The sequence below is a fragment of the Pan paniscus genome, chromosome 20, assembly GCF_029289425.2.
Source record: "Pan paniscus chromosome 20, NHGRI_mPanPan1-v2.0_pri, whole genome shotgun sequence".
Classification (NCBI taxonomy): domain Eukaryota; kingdom Metazoa; phylum Chordata; class Mammalia; order Primates; family Hominidae; genus Pan; species Pan paniscus.
Genome location: NC_073269.2, coordinates 40,498,361 through 40,516,786, shown reverse-complemented (window position 1 = coordinate 40,516,786; position 18,426 = coordinate 40,498,361). Strand labels below are relative to the sequence as shown.

The 18,426-nt window shown below is 54.5% G+C and overlaps 1 protein-coding gene across 10 annotated transcripts in view; it reads right to left on the bottom strand.

The window, feature by feature from the left end:
* Positions 1–139: 139 nt before the first annotated feature.
* Positions 140–18,426, bottom strand: part of WTIP (WT1 interacting protein) — a 32,383-nt gene continuing 14,096 nt past the window's right edge. Inside the window, exons 6-9 of one of the 10 annotated variants that reach the window (XR_008622189.2) lie at positions 17,951–18,002; positions 16,816–16,884; positions 12,603–12,697; positions 12,343–12,452 (exon numbers count right to left, since the gene is read on the bottom strand). Coding sequence is in view for 9 of the 10 variants with exons in the window: in XM_034946159.3 (XP_034802050.2) it covers positions 3,574–3,840; positions 16,816–16,884; positions 17,951–18,002 (388 nt within the window). In the remaining variant the exon portion in view is untranslated. The other 9 variants (XM_034946159.3, XM_055104373.2, XM_034946160.3 and 6 more) reach the window with 9 other exon arrangements.

Sequence of the window (18,426 nt, the reverse complement as noted above, 5' to 3'; positions counted from 1 at the left end):
GCAGCTGCCTGGATCCTGCGCCACGGGATGGGCTGGGGGTGATCCTGAAATCACCTGCGTGCCAGGGCTCTCTCTCACACGTGAAGTTGTTTCCACAGGAAGGTGCATGCTACACACAACACATAAGGCATTCTTGAGGTAAAGGAGAATTCCATTTATTCACTTTATCAAAGTACAATACGTGGGGTCCTCATGATGCCAACAGCCAATGCCAGACTCAAGGTGGAGTCTGACCCTGACCTGCCTCTTGGCCTTCCCATTAGAGCCAGGAGAAAGGCAGCACACCCAGCACCTCCACCACTGTCTCTTTAGCACAGTGGTTGAATTTCTGGACAAGAAAACAGAGCCAGAAAAACAAGTAAGGCTTCTGAAGACCCTAATCCATAAAGCTTTACTGAGAGATGTAAAATAAAACTTCAGTGAATGGAGGAAACGCACCAGACCCTCAAAGCCAGGACTCAATATTAAGGGGTGTCAGCTCCAAATTAACATAGAATTTGAAAGCACTTCAAATCAGAATTCTAGCAAGTATTTTTTTCTTTCATAATTTGAAATAAAAGTTCTTCACCAAATAAATGTGTAAGAATATTCAATCCCAAACTAGTAAACTGGGAAAAGGACATTCACAGGCAACTCACAAAAGGGAAGCCCATGGCCAATGCATGCAAAAGATGCTCATTCTCACAGCTCATCAAATGCACACATTCAAATTATTTTCATCAAATTGATACAGACTTTGTTTTCTTATTGGCAACACCTAGGGTTGGTAAGGATGCGGGAAACGGTATTTTCCTATGATTGATGGGAACACTGCTTGGCACAGATGTTCTAGTGGGCAAGGTGGCCATGTGCATCCAAAGGCAGGAACCCTTGGCCTGCCATTTTCACGTTCAGGTCTTGATCCTTGGTAAATAATGAAAGCCAGGCCCAAACACGTAGCTTTTTTTTGTTTTGTTTTTGTTTTTGTAGAGACAGGGTCTGATACGGTTTGGCTCTGTGTCCCCACCAAAATCTCATCTTGAATTGTACTCCCATAATTCCCACGTGTTGTGGGAGGGACCCAATGGGAAATATTTTGAATCATGGGGGCAGTTTCCCCCATATTGTTCTCATGGTAGTGAATATGTCTCACGAGATCTCATGGTTTTATCGAGGGTTTCCGCTTTTGCACCTTTCATTTTCTCTTGCCGCTACCACATAACTTTTGCCTCAGGCCATGATTCTGAGGCCTCCCAGCCATGTGGAGCTACAAGTCCCATTAAACCTCTTTTTCTTCCCAGTCACAGGTATGTCTTTATCAGCAGCATGAAAACAAACTAATACAGTAAATTGGTACTGGGAGTGGGGTGTTGCTGAAAACATACCCGAAAATGTGGAAGCGACTTTGGAACTGGGTAACAGGCAGAGGTTGGAACAGTTTGGAGGGCTCAGAAGAATATAGGAAAATGTGGGAAAGTTTGGAACCTCCTAGAAATTTGTTTAATATTTGATAAAAATGCTGATAGTGATATGAATACTAAGGTCCAGGCTGATGTGGTCTCAGATGGAGATGAGGAACTTGTTGGGAACTGGAGCAAAGGTGATTCTTGTTATGTTTAAGCAAAGAGATTGGCGGCATTTTGCCCCTGCCCTTGAGATTTGTGGAACTTTGAACTTGAGAGAGATAATTTAGGGTATCTGGCGGAAGAAATTTCTAAGCAGAAAAGCATTCAAGAGGTGACTTGGGTTTAAAAACATTCCATTTTAAAAGGGAAACAGAGCATAAAAAATTGGAAAATTTGCAGCCTGACGATGCAGTAAAGAAACACCCATTTTTTGAGAAGAAATTCAGGCTGGCTGCAGAAATTTGCATAAGTAACAAGGAGGGGAATGTTTAACCCCAAGACAATGGGGAAAATGTCTCCAGGGCATGTCATTGGTCTTCCCATCACAGACCCAGAAGCCTAGGAGGAAAAAATGGTTTTGTGGGCTGGACCCAAAGTCCCCATGCTGTGTGCAGCCTAGGACTTGCTGCCTTGTGTCCCAGCCACTCCAGCCATTGCTAAAAGGGGCCAAGGTACAGCTCAGCCCATGGTTTCAGAGAGTGCAAACCCCAAACCTTGGCAGCTACCATGTGGTGTTGAGCCTGCGGGTGTACAGAAGTCAAGAATTGAGGTTTGGGAACCTCCATCTAGATTTCAGAAGATGTATGAAAATGCCTGGATGCCCAGGCAAAAGTTTGCTGCAGGGGAGGGGCCCTCTTGGAGAACCTCTGCTAGGGCAGTGCAGAAGGGAAATGTGGGGTCGGAGCCCAAACACAGTATCCCTACTGGGGTACTGCCTAGTAGAGCTGTAAGAAGAAGGCCACCACCCTCCAAACACCAGAATGGTAGATACACTGACAGCTTGCACAAGGTGCCTGGAAAAGCCGCAGACACTCAATGCCAGCCCATGAAAGAAGCCAGCAGGGGAGCTATACCCTGCAAAGCCACAGGGGTGGAGCTGCCTAAGACTATGGGAACACACCTCTTGCATCACTGTGACTTGGATATGAGACATGGAGTCAAAGGAAATCACTTTGGAGCTTCAAAATTTGACTGCCCCGCTGGATTTTGGACTTGCATGGGTCCTGTAACCCCTTTGTTTTGGCCAATTTCTCCCATTTGGAATGGCCGTATTCACCCAATACCTGTACCCCCATTGTATCTAGGAAGTAACTAACTTGCTTTTGATTTTACAGGCTCATAGGTGGAAGGGCCTTGCCTTGTCTCAGATTAGACTTTGGACTGTGAACTTTTGGGTTAATGCTGAAATGAGTTAAGAATTTGGGGGACTGTTGGGAAGTCATGATTGGTTTTGAAACGTGAGGACATGAGATTTGAAGGGGCCAGGCGCAGAATGATATCGTTTGGCTCTGTGTCTCCACCCAAATCTCATCTTGAACTGTACTCCCTTAATTCCCACATTTTGTGGGAGGGACCCAGTGGGAGAGAATCTGAATCATGGGGGCAGTTTCCCCCACACTGTTCTCATGGTAGTGAATAAGTCTCACAAGATCTGATGGTTTTATCGGGGGGTTCTGCTTTTGCATCTCTGTCATTTTTCTCTTGCCGCCACCATGAAAGTGCCTTTTGGTGGGAGGCCTCCCTAGCCATGTGGAACTGTAAATCCAATTAAACCTCTTTTTCTTCCCAGTCTTGGGGATGTCTTTATCAGCAGCGTGAAAACAGGCTAACACAGGGTCTCGCTGTGTTACCCTGGCTGGAGTGCACTGGCAGTCATAGCTCCCTGCAGCCTGGAATCCTGGCCTCAAGCGATCCTCCTGCCTCTGCCTCCCAGGCAGCTGGGACCACAGGCAGGAGCCAAGCGCACCCAGCTCTAACTGCCATATTATTTATCACCGCATGATTTATAAAAGCCAGGTCCAGTAGAAAAACAGATGATGTTTTATAACAAATAAATCACTTAAATTTCCTAAATGTACCACAATGAACGTATGTCGTGTTGTAGAAGAAAATTTTCATGTGGGAGTCATACTTACTTTTTTGAAAAGGAGGGCAAGGTCCTTGCACAGAAAATGTTTATACACCACCGTCACAGAGCGGATTTTACTAGAGGCGTCTCTCTAGAAAACATCTCAATACAGATGGGGTGATGGGTGTGTCCTGGGGCCATGAGAAGCCTCCTGCAGCTCAGCGCTTCAGGACTCCTAGGAACTTCCAGTCCCAGAAGGCAGGGGGAGAGGCCTGGCGGGAGCGGAGGGACACAGCTGCTCCTGCATCCCAGGCTGAGCTGCTCCATACAGGGCAAGGAAGCAGCTAAGGGGTTGGAGTCGGCCATCCTGGCCTCATCTCCAGGGTCCTGGCCACACAAAGTCAACACAAAGGTAACCCCAAATAAGAACATGTCCATGCAAAGGTACACGGGTCAACGCACCTTTAAAAATAAAACCAAAGAGGCTTCTGCTTGCATAGGGTGGACTGGGACCTTCACTCATGTCCCCTCCTTCTGGTGACCAAACCAAGGCTAAGGGAGTATTGAAACTTCCCACCTCACAGGCCAGGTGCAGTGGCTCACACCTATAATCCTAGCACTTTAGGAGGCTGAGGCGGGCAGATCACTTAAGGTCAGGAGTTAGAGACCAGCCTGGCCAACATGATGAAACCCTGTATTCACTAAAAAATATAAAAAATTAGCTGGGAGTGATGGCAGGTGCCTGTGATCCCAGCTACTTGGGAGGCTGAGGCCGGAGAGTCACTTGAACCCGGGAGGCCGAGGCTGTACTGAGCTGAAATCCTGCCACTGAACTCCAGCCTGGGCGACAGAGCAAGACTCCATCTCAAAAAAAAAAAAAAAAAAAAAAAAGTCCCACCTCACACTAACAAAGAGAATGAGGAGGGATCCTTAGAGGACCTGAGATTTCAACCACATGGAGCAGGAGGAAGATGCTGTGACTGAAAGAGAGCTTGGTGGGTCTCAAGGGAAGGTGCTCCAAGGTGGAGTCAGGACAGGGAAACCTATTTGCTCCTCAACCAGCTACAGAGGCTGGGAATCAGGCTCTGCTCCAGGAGATGTGTGGGACCAGGACTGGAGGCTGAAGCCGTAGGATGGATTGAAATCTGTGCATCATTTATCATCTTCAGCAGGGAGCTCGGGCTTCCTCTGTGAAATAACCCAACAGCTTCTCCCATCACCACCACCATGAAAAATAGCATCCACCTAGTCCAAGTCTATAATGCAATGACTCACTCCCTACCCCATCCCCCTATGCAAAAGCCCATCCACTGACAAGCACTGTCCCAGACATCAGGGCTCCCCTCCAGGTCTCCAGCTCCCTGGTGACAAGACTGACAGACAAAACTAATGGAACCTGGTACCTAGAAGAGGATGAGAAGGATCCCCGTGAACCCTAGAGAAGACAAGGGGATGTGACCGGGCAGACCCTCGGGGGCACAAGACACAGATTCAATTGGCATCCAAAGGGGACAGTCAGGAATTTTTTTTTTTTTTTTTTGGTTTATGTTTGTTCTTTTGGACATCAAATACTGCACCCAAATATGAACCATTCATCTTAAGACAACTGCTTTTGTCATAAGAATCCTGTTCTGATGTTCACAATTAACTCTGGACAACTTAAAACTCATTAGTGACACTGCTATCTAATAATCAAATATTTCATCATAGGCTGAACACAATTTTTTTTTTTTTTTTTTTGAGACAGAGTTCACTCTTGTTGCTCAGGCTGGAGTGCAATGGCACGATCTCGGCTGACTGCAACCTCCGCCTCCCAGGTTCAAGCGCTTCTTCTGCCTCAGCCTCCCGAGTAGCTGGGATTACAGGCATGCGCCACCATGCCCGGCTAAAAATTTTGTATTTTTAGTACAGACAGGGTTTCTCCATATTGGTCAGGTTGGTCTCAAACTCCCGACCTCAGGTGATCCGCCCACCTCGGCCTCCCAAAGTGCTGGGATTACAGGCGTGAGCCACCGCGCCCGGCCAGGCTGAACACAATTATTAAATGAAAAGAGCAAAGTTTCTCCCGCTCTTTCTTACCTTCAAACCAAACCAAAAAAGTAGTTTTCACGTGGAAAGAGCACCTACTTCAGGGAGACTCAATTTTTAACCAGTTTTATTTATATTTATTTATTTATTTATTTATTTATTTTTGAGATAGCGTCTAGCTCTGTCACCCAGGCTGGAGTGCAGTGGCGTGATCTCGGCTCACTGCAACCTCAGTCTCCCCAGTTCAAGCGATTCTCGTGCCTCAGCCTCCTCCCCAGTAGCTGGGACTACAGGTGCCCACCACCACACCTGGCTAGTTTTTGTAATTTTAGTAGAGACGGGGTTTCGCCATGTTGGCCAGGATTGTCTCGAACTGCTGACCTCAAGTGACCTATCCGCCACGGCCTCCCAAAGTGCTGGGATTGTAGGCGTGAACCACCGTGCCTGGCTGTTAACTAGTTTTATTAAACCCTACAAGCTCTAAAACACGAGACAAGGCTTTCCAGAGTAAATAGGATGATAAAAAGTTAAAATTCCCTGGAAGAGTCTGTTTTCACCAACTTGCAAGAAGTGAAAGAGCCGATTTCTTTCTGTTTATTCTTTAAAAGGTTTGGCCTGCACCCTCAGTGCACACTGTGGAAGGACAGCCCGATAGTCACAAGGGCCGTTCAGGGACAGAGCTTCCCATCCATCCAATCCACAGCCAGGAATCTTGACGGCAGCAAGAGAAAAGTCACTCATCGCCTCTGAGAGAGGCTCCGTGAGAGACACAGCCAACTTCTCATCAGAAACCACGAGCGTCTGAACACGCGGAGTGCACATTCAGAGTGCAGAAGAGAAAGGGAACTAGGCTGGGCAAGCTGATGGCAGGGCTGGTCCAGGGACGGGCTGGGACTCCCAGCCCCAATCTGTTCTCAGGGACAAGAAGTCCTGGCTGAGATCCACGCAGCTCAGGAAGGTGGTGACCCCAGGCCATGGGTCCCGCTGAGGATGCCTGGAAATCCGCATCAGCCCAGCTGGCTCAGGTGGAGATGGAGGCTCCGGGACAGTGTGGGATGGGAGGAGGGTGAGTAAATGCCAGGCCCGGTCCAGCACCTCTCCCTGGCCTCCGGCCTGCAGCCCACCCTAACCCTTCCTCAGCAGGGCTGATCACTATCAGGGATGGCCCAGGTGCTGTCAGAGAAGAGGGTGAGCCAGCTGTGTCCTGTGTGCCTGTGACAGGTCCCAATGGCAGGAACTTCAGGCAGGGAGGCAGAGATCCCACACAGTCCTGTCACCATGGCAGGGCAGGTGTGTGACCCGGGCGGGTTCACGTGCACAGCGTGGAGAGGAGTGTGCGCTGGGTGTAGGACAATGGGCGTGGCAGGTGGGGGGAGGCACAGGTGGGTGGGTGTGACAGGCACACAACCATCACTGCTGAGCACCTCCCTACAAAGCGCCAGGGGGCCCAGGGCTACCAGTCCTGAGGGCCCACAGTGGGGCTAGCATCCCTGGGGAATCCTTGGGCCCTGTGCCCTCCTGGCAGCCCTGTGACACACGCCCCAGGTCTGGGATGGTGGCCCAGCAATGCCCTCAGGGCCAGGGAAGTGGGTGGAAGGAGAGGAGCCGCGTCCACACTCCTCCTGAGTTTCCTGAGCACTCTCCAGGATCCCAGGCCACCCTGGGGTATCCGGCCAGGGACTAGGAACCTGGCAAGGGCCTGGGCCTGAGATAGGTGAGCTCCTTCCACCATCTCAGGCCTCAGGGCCCCTCCCACCTCTGAGCCCCCACCCAGGCTGGCTCCCAGAATCCCCCATCATCCCCATGAAATGTGTGCACATGCCCCTCTCCCAGGTCCCCACCAGCCTCTAGGGAACACGCCTACCATGGGGGCGGGGTGGGGGCAAAGCCTCCAGAGCTGGGCGGGGTGGAGGCTGCAGGTGGCCCTGGTGCTCCCCCCTCTCCCAGACCTGTTCTTGATCCCCACCCCAAGGCTCTCCTGGGCCCCACAGGCTGCGCCTACTCCTAACCCTGCAGCCAGCAAAGCCCTCACCCCTCCCGAGTGTGGCACCGGAAGTCCTTGCTGGCCTCCTGGCCAGATGAGGGCTGCCAGACACGGAGGAGACAGGACCCCGTGATGGGGAAGGGCCTTCTCTCGGCCTCTGCTCACAAGCTGGAGACCAGCCTCAGGGTGGGGCTGGGTGGGAGGGATGAGCACAGCCGCACCCTACCCGACTCACCCCAACCCCCAGTCACCCTCTGGCCCACACTGCTCCCCACACCTCTGCCCAGGTCTCATAAATCCTGCCCAGTGGCCCCTCCCCACACAGCCCCCCAAGAGCAGTTCCACTTGGGATTGTCATGGTACCTGCAGCTCAGCAAGCTGACATCTGTGCTTCCCACCCCAACAGGGGCAGGGAGCCCGGATGAAGAAAGAATGAGGGCAGAGGGCACCCCATGCCCAAGACCCACCTGCCCCAGGACCCTCCAAGAGGCCATCAGGGCGACGCCAACACACACACACACACACACACACACACACACAAACACACAATTACACCCCACAGTGTGGTCACTTACAGGAGGTGAGCCTTTTCCACTGGTGGGTCAGGCCTCAGTGGGGTCACTGAGAACCCACCAAATCCTCCCAAATCCCAGCATCAGGGCTCTGTTGGTCTCGCTCCAGTTCAATCCCTCTCTCTCTCTGCAGCTTATCCTGTCTCCGTATCTTTCCCCCTCATTCTCGGAGTCACTCAGTCTCCCTCTTAAACAACAGGTCTCTCTCCCACTCCACCTCCCACCATCTCTCCCAATCTCTCTCATTCATTTTCTGAAATATTCAATCCCTTTCACACACGACTTTCTCCATCTCTCTCATTGATACACACACTCTCCCCCCATCCCTGTCTCTCTCTCTCTCTCACACACACACACACACACACACACACACACACGCACACAGGCAGACTCAGCCCTCCAGGGTCTATGCCTCTGAGCTGAGCCCCGCTGAGAGGCAGGCTTGTCTGGGGATTGTAGGGAGCACTCACGCCCACATAGGATGTGTCCATGTGGACAGCGCTTGGCCCTTTATGTACCCACTGTGGATCCTTCACTAGGCAACCAGGCTGGACTTGGACCAGTGCAGGTGGAACTAAGCCAAGACCCTGAAGCCCAGGGCAGGGTCAACTCCAGCCTCAGCACTCGCCCTAAACCAGGCACGGTGGAGAGGAGCGTGAGCCACCAGGTGGGCCCAAGCTGGAGAGCTCACCGCATAGCGGGGACAGGGATGGCAGGAGACTTGCCACTCAGACCAGGGAAGGATGACAGGGACCCCAGGCACAGGCGCAGGTGTCAGCAGAGACCATATCAGTGGGGGTCCCCTTGGGCAGGTGGGGGGTGGCACCCAGGGCTGGAGGGTCACAGGCCACTGGCATGGCTCAGCCCAGTTCTCACACAGCATCCTCCATCTCTATAATCATGGGGTGTCACCCCTGGGCATGAAATGGAGATACTGCTGTTGGCAAATGAGCTTGGAGAGCACGGGCCAAGACTTGTGGGTGTCAAGTGAGGTGTCACAACTGGGGCCTGACTTCATAGAGGCCGAGATGAGAAGGTTCTGAGGAGGAAGAAACCCCAGGAGAGTGGCTCCCACAGAGGGAACTGCCATGCACAGCTCCACGGGAGGAGGTGGAGCAGTGGCCACCAGCCCTGACAGAAGGCAATGCGGGGCCCAGGGGCCCAGAAAGAAAGGGCAGAGTGTGGCCTGGTGAGGCCACTGCCCCAAGGGCCATGCAGTCCCTTGACTGTGACCTTTGACAAAGTGTGTTCCTTGGGTGGGGTTGGGGGGACTCCAAGCTGTGATGACTCAGGCCAGCTGGCAGGAGCGTGCATGGTGACCGGGACGGAGCAGGGTTCAGTGAAGCAACCCCATGGATGTAAGCACAGGGCCCACCATGGCACACGCAAAGGAAGGGGAGGAGAAGGACTGGGTTGGCAACAAGGAGAAACCCAGCTCAAAGCAGGTTTGAGGGAGGAAGCAGAGAGGACAGTTCAGAGGACAGCTTTGCAACTGACCAGTTAGAAGGCAAAGCAGCCCAGGCCAGGCGCGGTGGCTCAAGCCTGTAATCCCAACACTCTGGGAGGCCAAGGTGGGCTCGCTTGAGGTCAGGAGTTTGACACCAACCTGGCCAACATGCTGAAACCCCGTCTCAACTAAACATACAAAAAGTAAGGCCAGGTACAGTGGCTCACGCCTGTAATCCCAAAACTTTGGAAGGTCGAGGCGGATGGATCGCTTGAGGCCAGGAGTTCCAGACCAGTCTGGCCAACATGGTGAAATCCTGACTCTACTAAAAATACAAAAATTAGCCAGGCCTGGTGGCGCACACTTGTAATCCCAGCACTTGGGAGGCTGAGGCAGGAGAACACTTGAACGTGGGAGGCAGAGGTTGCAGTCAGCCCAGATCACGCCACTGCAGTCCAGCCTGGGCGACAGAGCTAGACTCTGTCTTTAAAAAAAAAAAAAAAAAAATAGCTGGGCGTCATGGGGCACACTTGTAATCCCAGCACTTGGGAGGCTGAGGCAGGAGAACGCTTGAACGTGGGAGGCAGAGGTTGCAGTCAGCGCAGATCACGCCACTGCAGTCCAGCCTGGGCGACAGAGCTAGACTCTGTCTTTAAAAAAAAAAAAAAAAAAATAGGTGGGCATCATGGGGCACACCTGTAGTCTCAGCTACTGGGGAGGCTGAGGCATGAGAATTACTTGAACCCTGGAGGCAGAGGTTGCAGTAGGCCCAGATTGTGCCAATGCACTCCAGCCTGGGCGACAGAACGAGACCTTGTCTCAAAAAAAAAAAAAAAAAAAGCCGGGCGCAGTGGTACACACCTGTAATCCCAGCACTTTGGGAGGCTGAGGTGGGTGGATCGCCTGAGGTCAGCAGTTAGAGACCAGCCTGACCAACATGGTGAAACCCCGTCTCTACTAAAAATACAAAATTAGCCGGGCGTGGTGGCGTGCACCTGTAGTCCCAGCTACTCGGAAGACTGAGGCAGGAGAATTGCTTGAACCCGGGAGACGGAGGCTGCAGTGAGCCAAGATTGCGCCACTGCACTCCAGCCTGGGTGACAGGATGACACTCCGTCTCAAAAAAAAAAAAAAGAAAAAGCAGCTCAGCTAGCAGGAGAGAGCCAGCAACGCAGCCTCCACGCCTGGACTTTACTCTCTGGCCCCAGTGGGATCACCTCCTCCATGAAGTGGCCCCTGGTCCTGCTGAAGGCCCCACTCTAAGATGCAGCGCTCTCCACGCTGTGGAAGTCCCTGGTTAAGGCTCCCTGACCATCCCTATACTTGCCGGCTCAGCCCACCAGGTGGCGCCCGCGCCATGCCTCGGCCCTGCTGGACTCCGAAGCCGCCACTTCCCTGCGGGCGCCTCCTGGTGTTCCCTTGGGCTCGGCCTGGACAGCCCTGCTGGTTCCCGGAGCCTAGCCCAGCCCCGCGAGTGATTCACAGAACTCACACCTGACCGTGGGGGAGGAAGGGGAGAGCAGCAGCCAAGAGGCGGGTCCAGGCTCTCCCAGGGGCGAGCGACTTCAGTCCAGATGTTCCCTGAACCCGTGGGGATTCCGCATCAGGACCAGGGCCTCCCACGTCCAGACCCCACATTCCCGTCAGTGTGTCCCGGGGAGCATGGAGGGACCGCCACACTGCATTTCATGGGGCGACCGCCCTTAACACCCGGACACACACGGAACCCCACACTACCCTAAAGTCTGAAAGGTGGACACGCGTGGCGAAGTTTTAGAGGAATTTATACAAAAGTCCTGAAACCACAAGGTTCTTACCACCTGAAAACCAGCTCCGTAACAGACAAACTAGACACTTGTGAGTTTGCCGGAATTTGCTTTAAAAATAACAAGGCTGGTCCAAGATCTTAGAAGAAAATTATATTCTTTTAAAGAAAATGAAAATATCCTCAAGGGAAAAACTTAATTTAAGTCAAATCTTGTCCTTTTGTCGTGGAGCCCCTTGCCCCGCGCGCAGACACAGGCTTTCCTGAAGCGTGGCCAGGGCGCCCCTCTCATCGCTCCTGAGCGAGACCCGGGGCTGGAGCCGCACGGGGATTTTCCCGAGCTGAGCGGGGGGGGGGGGGGGGGGGGGGGGGGGGGAGGGCCAAGCCAGGAGCCCTGGAAGAGGGAGCAGGGCGGCAACTGGGGCCGCAAACACCCATCAAAGTCCCCAGGACCAATTCCCACAGACACCACGTGGCCACAGGCAGTGCCCTTTGCAGGCCCCCTCCCCAAGGGTGTCATTCCTCACCCCCTCCTGGGACCCCGTCTAAGCCAGGCACCCTTCCACCCACCAGCAGGAACAGCGCTAGGAGATGCAGGAACACCCATGTCCCCGCCAGCCCCGCCTTCCAGACCACACCCTGCCTGGGAGTGCGCTTTGCGAGGTCGGGGTCGGGGGGAGGGCGGGGGCCAGGCCCCTGAACAACAGACAGCAGCTCCCACCCAGGAATGCAGCCGGGTCACCTCGCACCCCTGGCCAAGGCAGGGGCCCTCTCCAGCCTGGTGACCCACGGCCTACCCTGAGGCTGCAGGGCACAGGGGGCCTCCCAAGTGGAAAGCTGGTGATGGGGTGGGTGGGAGGCAGGGCCCGCAGGGAAGTGACTTGAGCAGGCACAGACGGTGAATAAATAGAAGCTTCCACGCGGGGGTCCGGCCCCTGCAGACAGCAGCTCGGTGGGAAACTGTGATTGGAGGGAGCTCCCCTGACGCTGACCAGGGCCACCCACGCGGGCCCTCCCTCCACACCCACACCCACCCCGGCCCAGGGACGGGTTTTCCCCTGCTCAGAGCTCAGTGACGTGCACAGTGGGTGAGGGAAGAGGCCCGGGTTGGAGGCGCCGCAGGTGGCAACGACGACACAGCAGGTGGCCCGCCAGGGGATAGCAACGGCGTCCCTCCTCCCCGCTCAGCTGCAGCCCGCAGTCCTAGGGAAGAACACAGCCCCCAGCCCCAGAGTCAGCAGACAAGCGCACATCAGAGGTCACGGGACGGGGGAGGGACGGAGGGGAGGGGCAGATCTGCAGGGTGCCGCAAAACAACATAAAGACTCTTCCGCCGGGCGCAGGGGCTCACACCTGTAATCCCAGCACTTTGGGAGGCTGAGGCGGCTGGATCATCGCTTCGGTCAGGAGTTCGAGACCAGCCCAGCCAATATGGTGAAACCCTGTCTCTACTAAAAATACAAAATTAGCCGGGCATAGTGGCACATGCCTGTAATCCCAGCTCCTTGGGAGGCTGAGGCTGGAGAATCACTTAAACCCGGGAGGCAGAGGTTGCAGAGAGCAGAGAGCCTGCCATTGCATTCCAGCCTGGGTGACAACAGCGAAACTCCATCTCAAAAAAAAAAAAAAGACTCTTCCTCTGCCAGAGGGGGTATGGGAAGCCCGGCGTGGAGCACTGGAGACTGGAGCTGCCTCTCAGGTATCCAAGAGGAAGTCACTGGATATAAGTCAGACTGCGGGGAGAGGGCTGGGCAGTCAACATGGGTGTCAGCATAAAAACCTGATGGTTTGGGTGTTTTTTGTTTATTCGTTTGTTGTTGTTTGTTTGAGACAGGGTCTCTCACTGTCACCCAGGCTGGAATGCAGTGTCTGGATCCCAGTTCACTGCAGCCTCGACCTCCAGGGCTCAAGTGATCCTCCCACCTCAGCCTCCTGAGTAGCTGGGACCACTGGCGCACCCTGCCACGCCCTGTGAATTTTGTTTATTTTTTGTAGTGATGGGGTTTCATGTTGCTCAGGCTGGTCTAGAACTCCTGACCTCAAGTGATCCTTCACCTCGGCCTCCCAAAATGCTGGGATTACAGGCATGAGCCACCGTGCCTGGCCTGTTTTTTGTTTATCAGACAGGGTCTCACTCTGTCGCCCAGGCTGGAATGCAGTGGTGCGATCTCAGCTCACTGCAGCCTCAAACTCCTGGGCTCAAGCAGTCCTCCCACCTCAGCCTCCCAAGCAGCTGGGACTACAGACATGTGCCACCATGCCCGGCTAATTTTTTTTCCCTTGTATTTTGTAGACATGGCGTCTTGCTATGCTGATCAGGCTGATCTTGAACCCCTGGCTTCATAACCATCCTCCCACCTCGGCCTCCCAAAGTGCTGGGATTACAGGCGTGAGCCACCGCACCCAGCCAAATGTGATGGGGTTTTTTGTTTTTGTTTTTTTTGAGACAGTCTCGCCCAGACTGGAGTGCAGTGGCATGATCTCAGCTCACTGCAAGCTCCGCCTCCCAGGTTCACACCATTCTCCTGCCTCAGCCTCCCGAGTAGCTGGGACTACAGGCACCCGCTACCACGCCCAGCTAATTTTTTGTATCTTTAGCAGAGACGGGGTTTCACCGTGTTAGCCAGGATGGTCTCGATCTCCTGACCTCGTGATCCACCCGCCTTGGCCTCCCAAAGTGCTGGGATTACAGGCGTGAGCCACCGCGCCCGGTCACGTGATGGTTTTTAAAGACAAAACAGGAGACTACCTCTTCCAGGGGGTGCAGATCACTAGAAAAGAGAAGAGGGCAAACAGCAGAACCTTCCATGAGGAGGTGGGAAGAGAACAGGCCTGGGCAGGAGAGATTCAAGGAGAAACGAAAGTGAAGACAACCACAACCTGGCAGCCCCGAGGGCAAAGTGAAGCAAGTGGGTGGAGGAGGGAGCAGCCCTGTGCTCCAAGCTGCTGGGGGGCCCGGAAGGAAGTGTCCACCAGTTCCCACCACACAGGGGTCCCTGCAGCAGGGTGAAGGGATGAATGCCACCCCCGGGTGGTCTGAAGAGGCAATGGTGAGAGGACCTGGGAAGCAGGGGGCTGGCTTCAAGTACCTTATGTCGCAGTTTTTACCTTTGCGGGCTCGGGGCTGGAATGCTGGCGGCTTTGACCCGTTACCCAGAGCCCCTGACACCAACACCTGGCCCGCCCTGCGCAGGGAAGGGAGCTGGGCTGCTGCAGTGACACCACATCACTCCTTTCCCTGGTCTCCTGTCTGTCCCACCACAGGCCACTGGCTGGGCCCTGCTACCGACCGCTGCACACCAGGCCAGGGAGGAGTGCGGGGTCCCGGAGGTATCAGTCCCCATCCAACAGCCTCGCGGCAGCACAGCACCACCACCAGCCGCCTGCCCCGCTCTCACTCTCAGCGTCAACCTTTTGCTGCCCTCGGTACTGGACAATCTGCAGGGGACCGCACAGTCCACAGGACGGCCCAGCAAGTGGAGGGACGCGGAGGTCCTGTTAGGGCTGGAGGGGAGCCCTGGCCCCTCTGCAGACCATCCCTGCTCCTTGTCCTCCCTCCTGGGTACCCTGACACAATCGGTGCTCCCATGGGGCCACTCGCCTGCACCCAGGAGACCTTGTCATCCAAGGGATCCCTGATTGCTACTGCAGATTCCCCACCGCCACTTGCTCTGCTCTTGCTGGGGTGCCGTCGCCGGCAGCCTCCTGGTTCTCCTGCCCAGGCCTCCTCAGTCTCCCTTTGTGGCCACTTCGCCTGTGTGTGTCCTTAAATGAGAGTGCTCCCTGAGCTATCCTGACCCCCACTCCTTCTTTTCCAACTCATCCTGGAAGACCTCACTTGCTCCCTGGCTTCAGCTGCCATCCCTGTGTCCATCATGGGACCCTTGCTTCCCGCCAGAACGGAGGAACAGAAATTGGATTTCCCCTCCCACCTTCAACAACAAGAGCAACAGGCTAAACAGATGACAGTGACTCTCAGACCCCGGACAACAGACCAGGGAGGCCCATCATCTCTCGGAGAGGGGAAATCTGACAAGTGTACCCCACAACACCCGACTGACTGCCTGGAGACTGCTCCAGCTGCCCAGGGGAGCCCCGTGGTCTCCTTGAGTTGAGAATCTGGGGAGGCCAAGGCAACTGGAATTCCCAGGGCCAAGATTCAGAGAAGAAGGCCTGGTGTGGTGGCTCAAGCCTGTAATCCCAGCACTTTGGGAGGCCAAGGCGGGTGGATCACTTGAAGTCAGGAGTTTGAGACCAGCCCAGCCAACATGGTGAAACCCTGTCTCTACTAAAAACACAAAAACTAGCCAGGTGTGGTGGTGGGTGCCTGTAGTCCCAGCTACTCAGGAGGCTGAGGCAGGAGAATTGCTTGAACCCAGGAGGCGGAGCTTGCAGTGAGCTGAGATAGTGCCACTGCACTGCAGCCTGGGCAACGGAGTGAGACTCATCTCAACAACAACAAAAAAAGATTCAGAGAAGAGAGCGCCACACGCCAGTGACCCCAAATTCCCACAGCTGTCGGCAGGGTCGCTGAACCCCCGCCCACTTACAGGTCTACTGGACATCTCCAGCTACCAAAAATGAGAGCATCTCATCCCCTCTTCCCCCCGCCCTCACTCTTTGCTGGGGTTCTCATGAACACCTCCCAACCCCCAACCCCCAACCCCCCACATCCAGACACTTGCCAAATCCAGTCCTTTCTATGGCCTAACCATCACTCAACTCAGCCCACTTCTGTGAACCCAGGCCCCCAACCCTGACTCCTCCAGCTGCTCAGGGAGCACCTGCCTTCACTCCCTCCCCCAGTTCACTCTCTGCAGGGCAGGAAAAGGACAGGTAGAATGGGGTAGACGCCATAAAATAGGTGAGGCAGGCGCAGTGACTCACGTTGCAGTCCCAGCACTTTGGGAGGCCAAGGCAGGTGGATCGCTTGAGCCCAGGAGTTCAAGATCAGCCTGGGTAACATGATGAAACCCCATCTCTACTAAAATTAACAAAATTAGCTGAATGTGGTGGTGCGAGCCTGTGGTGATAGCTACTCAGGAGGTTGAAGTAAGAAGATAGCTTGAGCCAGGAGGTTGAGGCTCCAGTGAGCTATAATCGTGCCATTGCACTCCAGTCTGAGCAACAGAGTGAGATCTTGTCTCTCATAAATAAAAATTTTTAAAAAAAATTTTTTTGAGACAGAGTCTCACTCTTGTTGCCCAGGCTGGAGTGCAGCGGCACAATCTCGGCTCACTGCAACCTCTGCCTCCCAGGTTCAAGCGATTCTCCTACCTCAGCCTCCTGAGTAGCTGGGACTACAGGTGCCCGCCACCACGCCTGGCTAATTTTTGTATTTTTAGTAGAGACGGGGTTTCACCATGTTGGCCAGGCTGGTCTCGAACTCCTGACCTCAGGTGATCCACCCTCCTCAGCCTCCCAAAGTGCTGGGATTACAGGTGTGAACCACCAAGCCCGGCAAAACTAAAATTTTGATAAGGTGAGCCCACAGAACACCCAGAGAGGAGAGCCCTGTGGGAGAAGGCCTGCCCCAGCTGCCAGCCTCCTGGGGGCCCAGGCTCACCTCACAGTGGTAACATGCCACGTGGTAGTCTCTGTCCATGGACACCACACGGATGGTTGTCTCGCAGCCCTGGAGGAAGAGAAGGAGTTCACACACGATGAGCATGTGGGGACTGGAGGCAAACTGCGTGAGTGTACACTCCCACACACCACGCTCCTGTCCCGGTGGAGGTGCACGCCCGCCCCGGGGAGCACTGCCACGCTGCTTCCGTGGGGCGGGACAGGCTCCAGCAGGTGCACACACACAGACACATGCAGGCCTTAGGCGTCCTCCACTATCACAGCCCACAGCACGCACAAAGGCCCACAAGAGTGTCACGTGTTTGTCAATGGATGTGGACATTATTTTCACCTCACCGATCCTTTTTTTTTTTTAGAGACAGGGTCTCTCTCTGTTGCCCATGCTGGAGTGCAGTGGTGCAATCACAGCTCACTGCGGCCTCAAACTCCTGGGCTCAAGCAATCCTCCTGCCTTAGCCTGCTAAGTAGCTGGGACTACAGGCATGCACAACCACACCCAGCTAATTTTTTATTTTTTTTTGTAGAAATGGGGTCTCACTAGGCGGCCCAGGCTGGTCTCAAACTCCTGGCTTCAAGCAATCATCCCACCTTGGCCTCCCAAAGTGCTGGGATTACAGGCGTGGGCCCCTGTGCCCGGACTGTTTTCACTTCCTTGGAGTCTCAAAAGGGCACTGCCAGTTCTGCTTCGCCAGGCACACCAGCCTGGGACAGAGCCAGCACTGTGGGAAGACCCCAGGCCAGGAGAGCTGCAGCACCCATGGGTGGCTCCCGCACAGACCACGTCCATCTCTCATCTGCTCCCCCAGCACCCCCACCTCAGCCTGCAGAGCTGAGAAGACCCAGGGAACAGCCCTTCCATCAATGGAGAATGGAGCAGAGGCTGGCAGTGGGGCAGCTGAGCGGCAGGGGCCACCACTTCCCTCGACCTTGTGCCAGGGGACAGCTGTACCCCACGTACACAAGCACAACACACATCCCTCAGCCCTGAAGGATCTGCGGAGAAGCACCTGCTCATCCCTCCCACTGTCGCCCAAGACCTGGGCTAGACCCAGGCTAGACAGGACAGCAGCCGGCTGGGCCAGGCACCTGATCATCTCTGGGTGAGTGGCTCCTACCTGTGCAGGGAGGATAGGACGGGCACAGGAGGCACATTTTGGTGCAAAAACCCTAGAGAAATAAAGGAAACCAGAAGTGATCAGCTGAGTGACCAGAGGCCAAGGGCACAAGCACAGGTGCACCCACAGGAACCCCCTGACGTAGCCAAGCATCAGGACCTCTCTCCCTGTGTGCACACCTCGGGGCAGACAGGGAAGAGCTTCTGCCATGCCTTCCTGTACTGGCCTCTTCTTTTTTTTTTTTTTAATAGAAATGGGGTCTCACTATGTTGCCCAGGCTGGTCTCAAATTCCTGGGTTCAAGCAATCCACCCACCTAGACCTCCCAAAGTGCTGGGATTACAGGCATGAGCCACCATGCCCGGCCCTGGCCTCTTATCTGACTGCTCATTTCATCTCCACCCAATCACCTCCTCCAGGATGCCTTCAGGTTCTGCTCTGCCATCTGCCCCCATGTTTCCTGTGAGTTCTTAATGT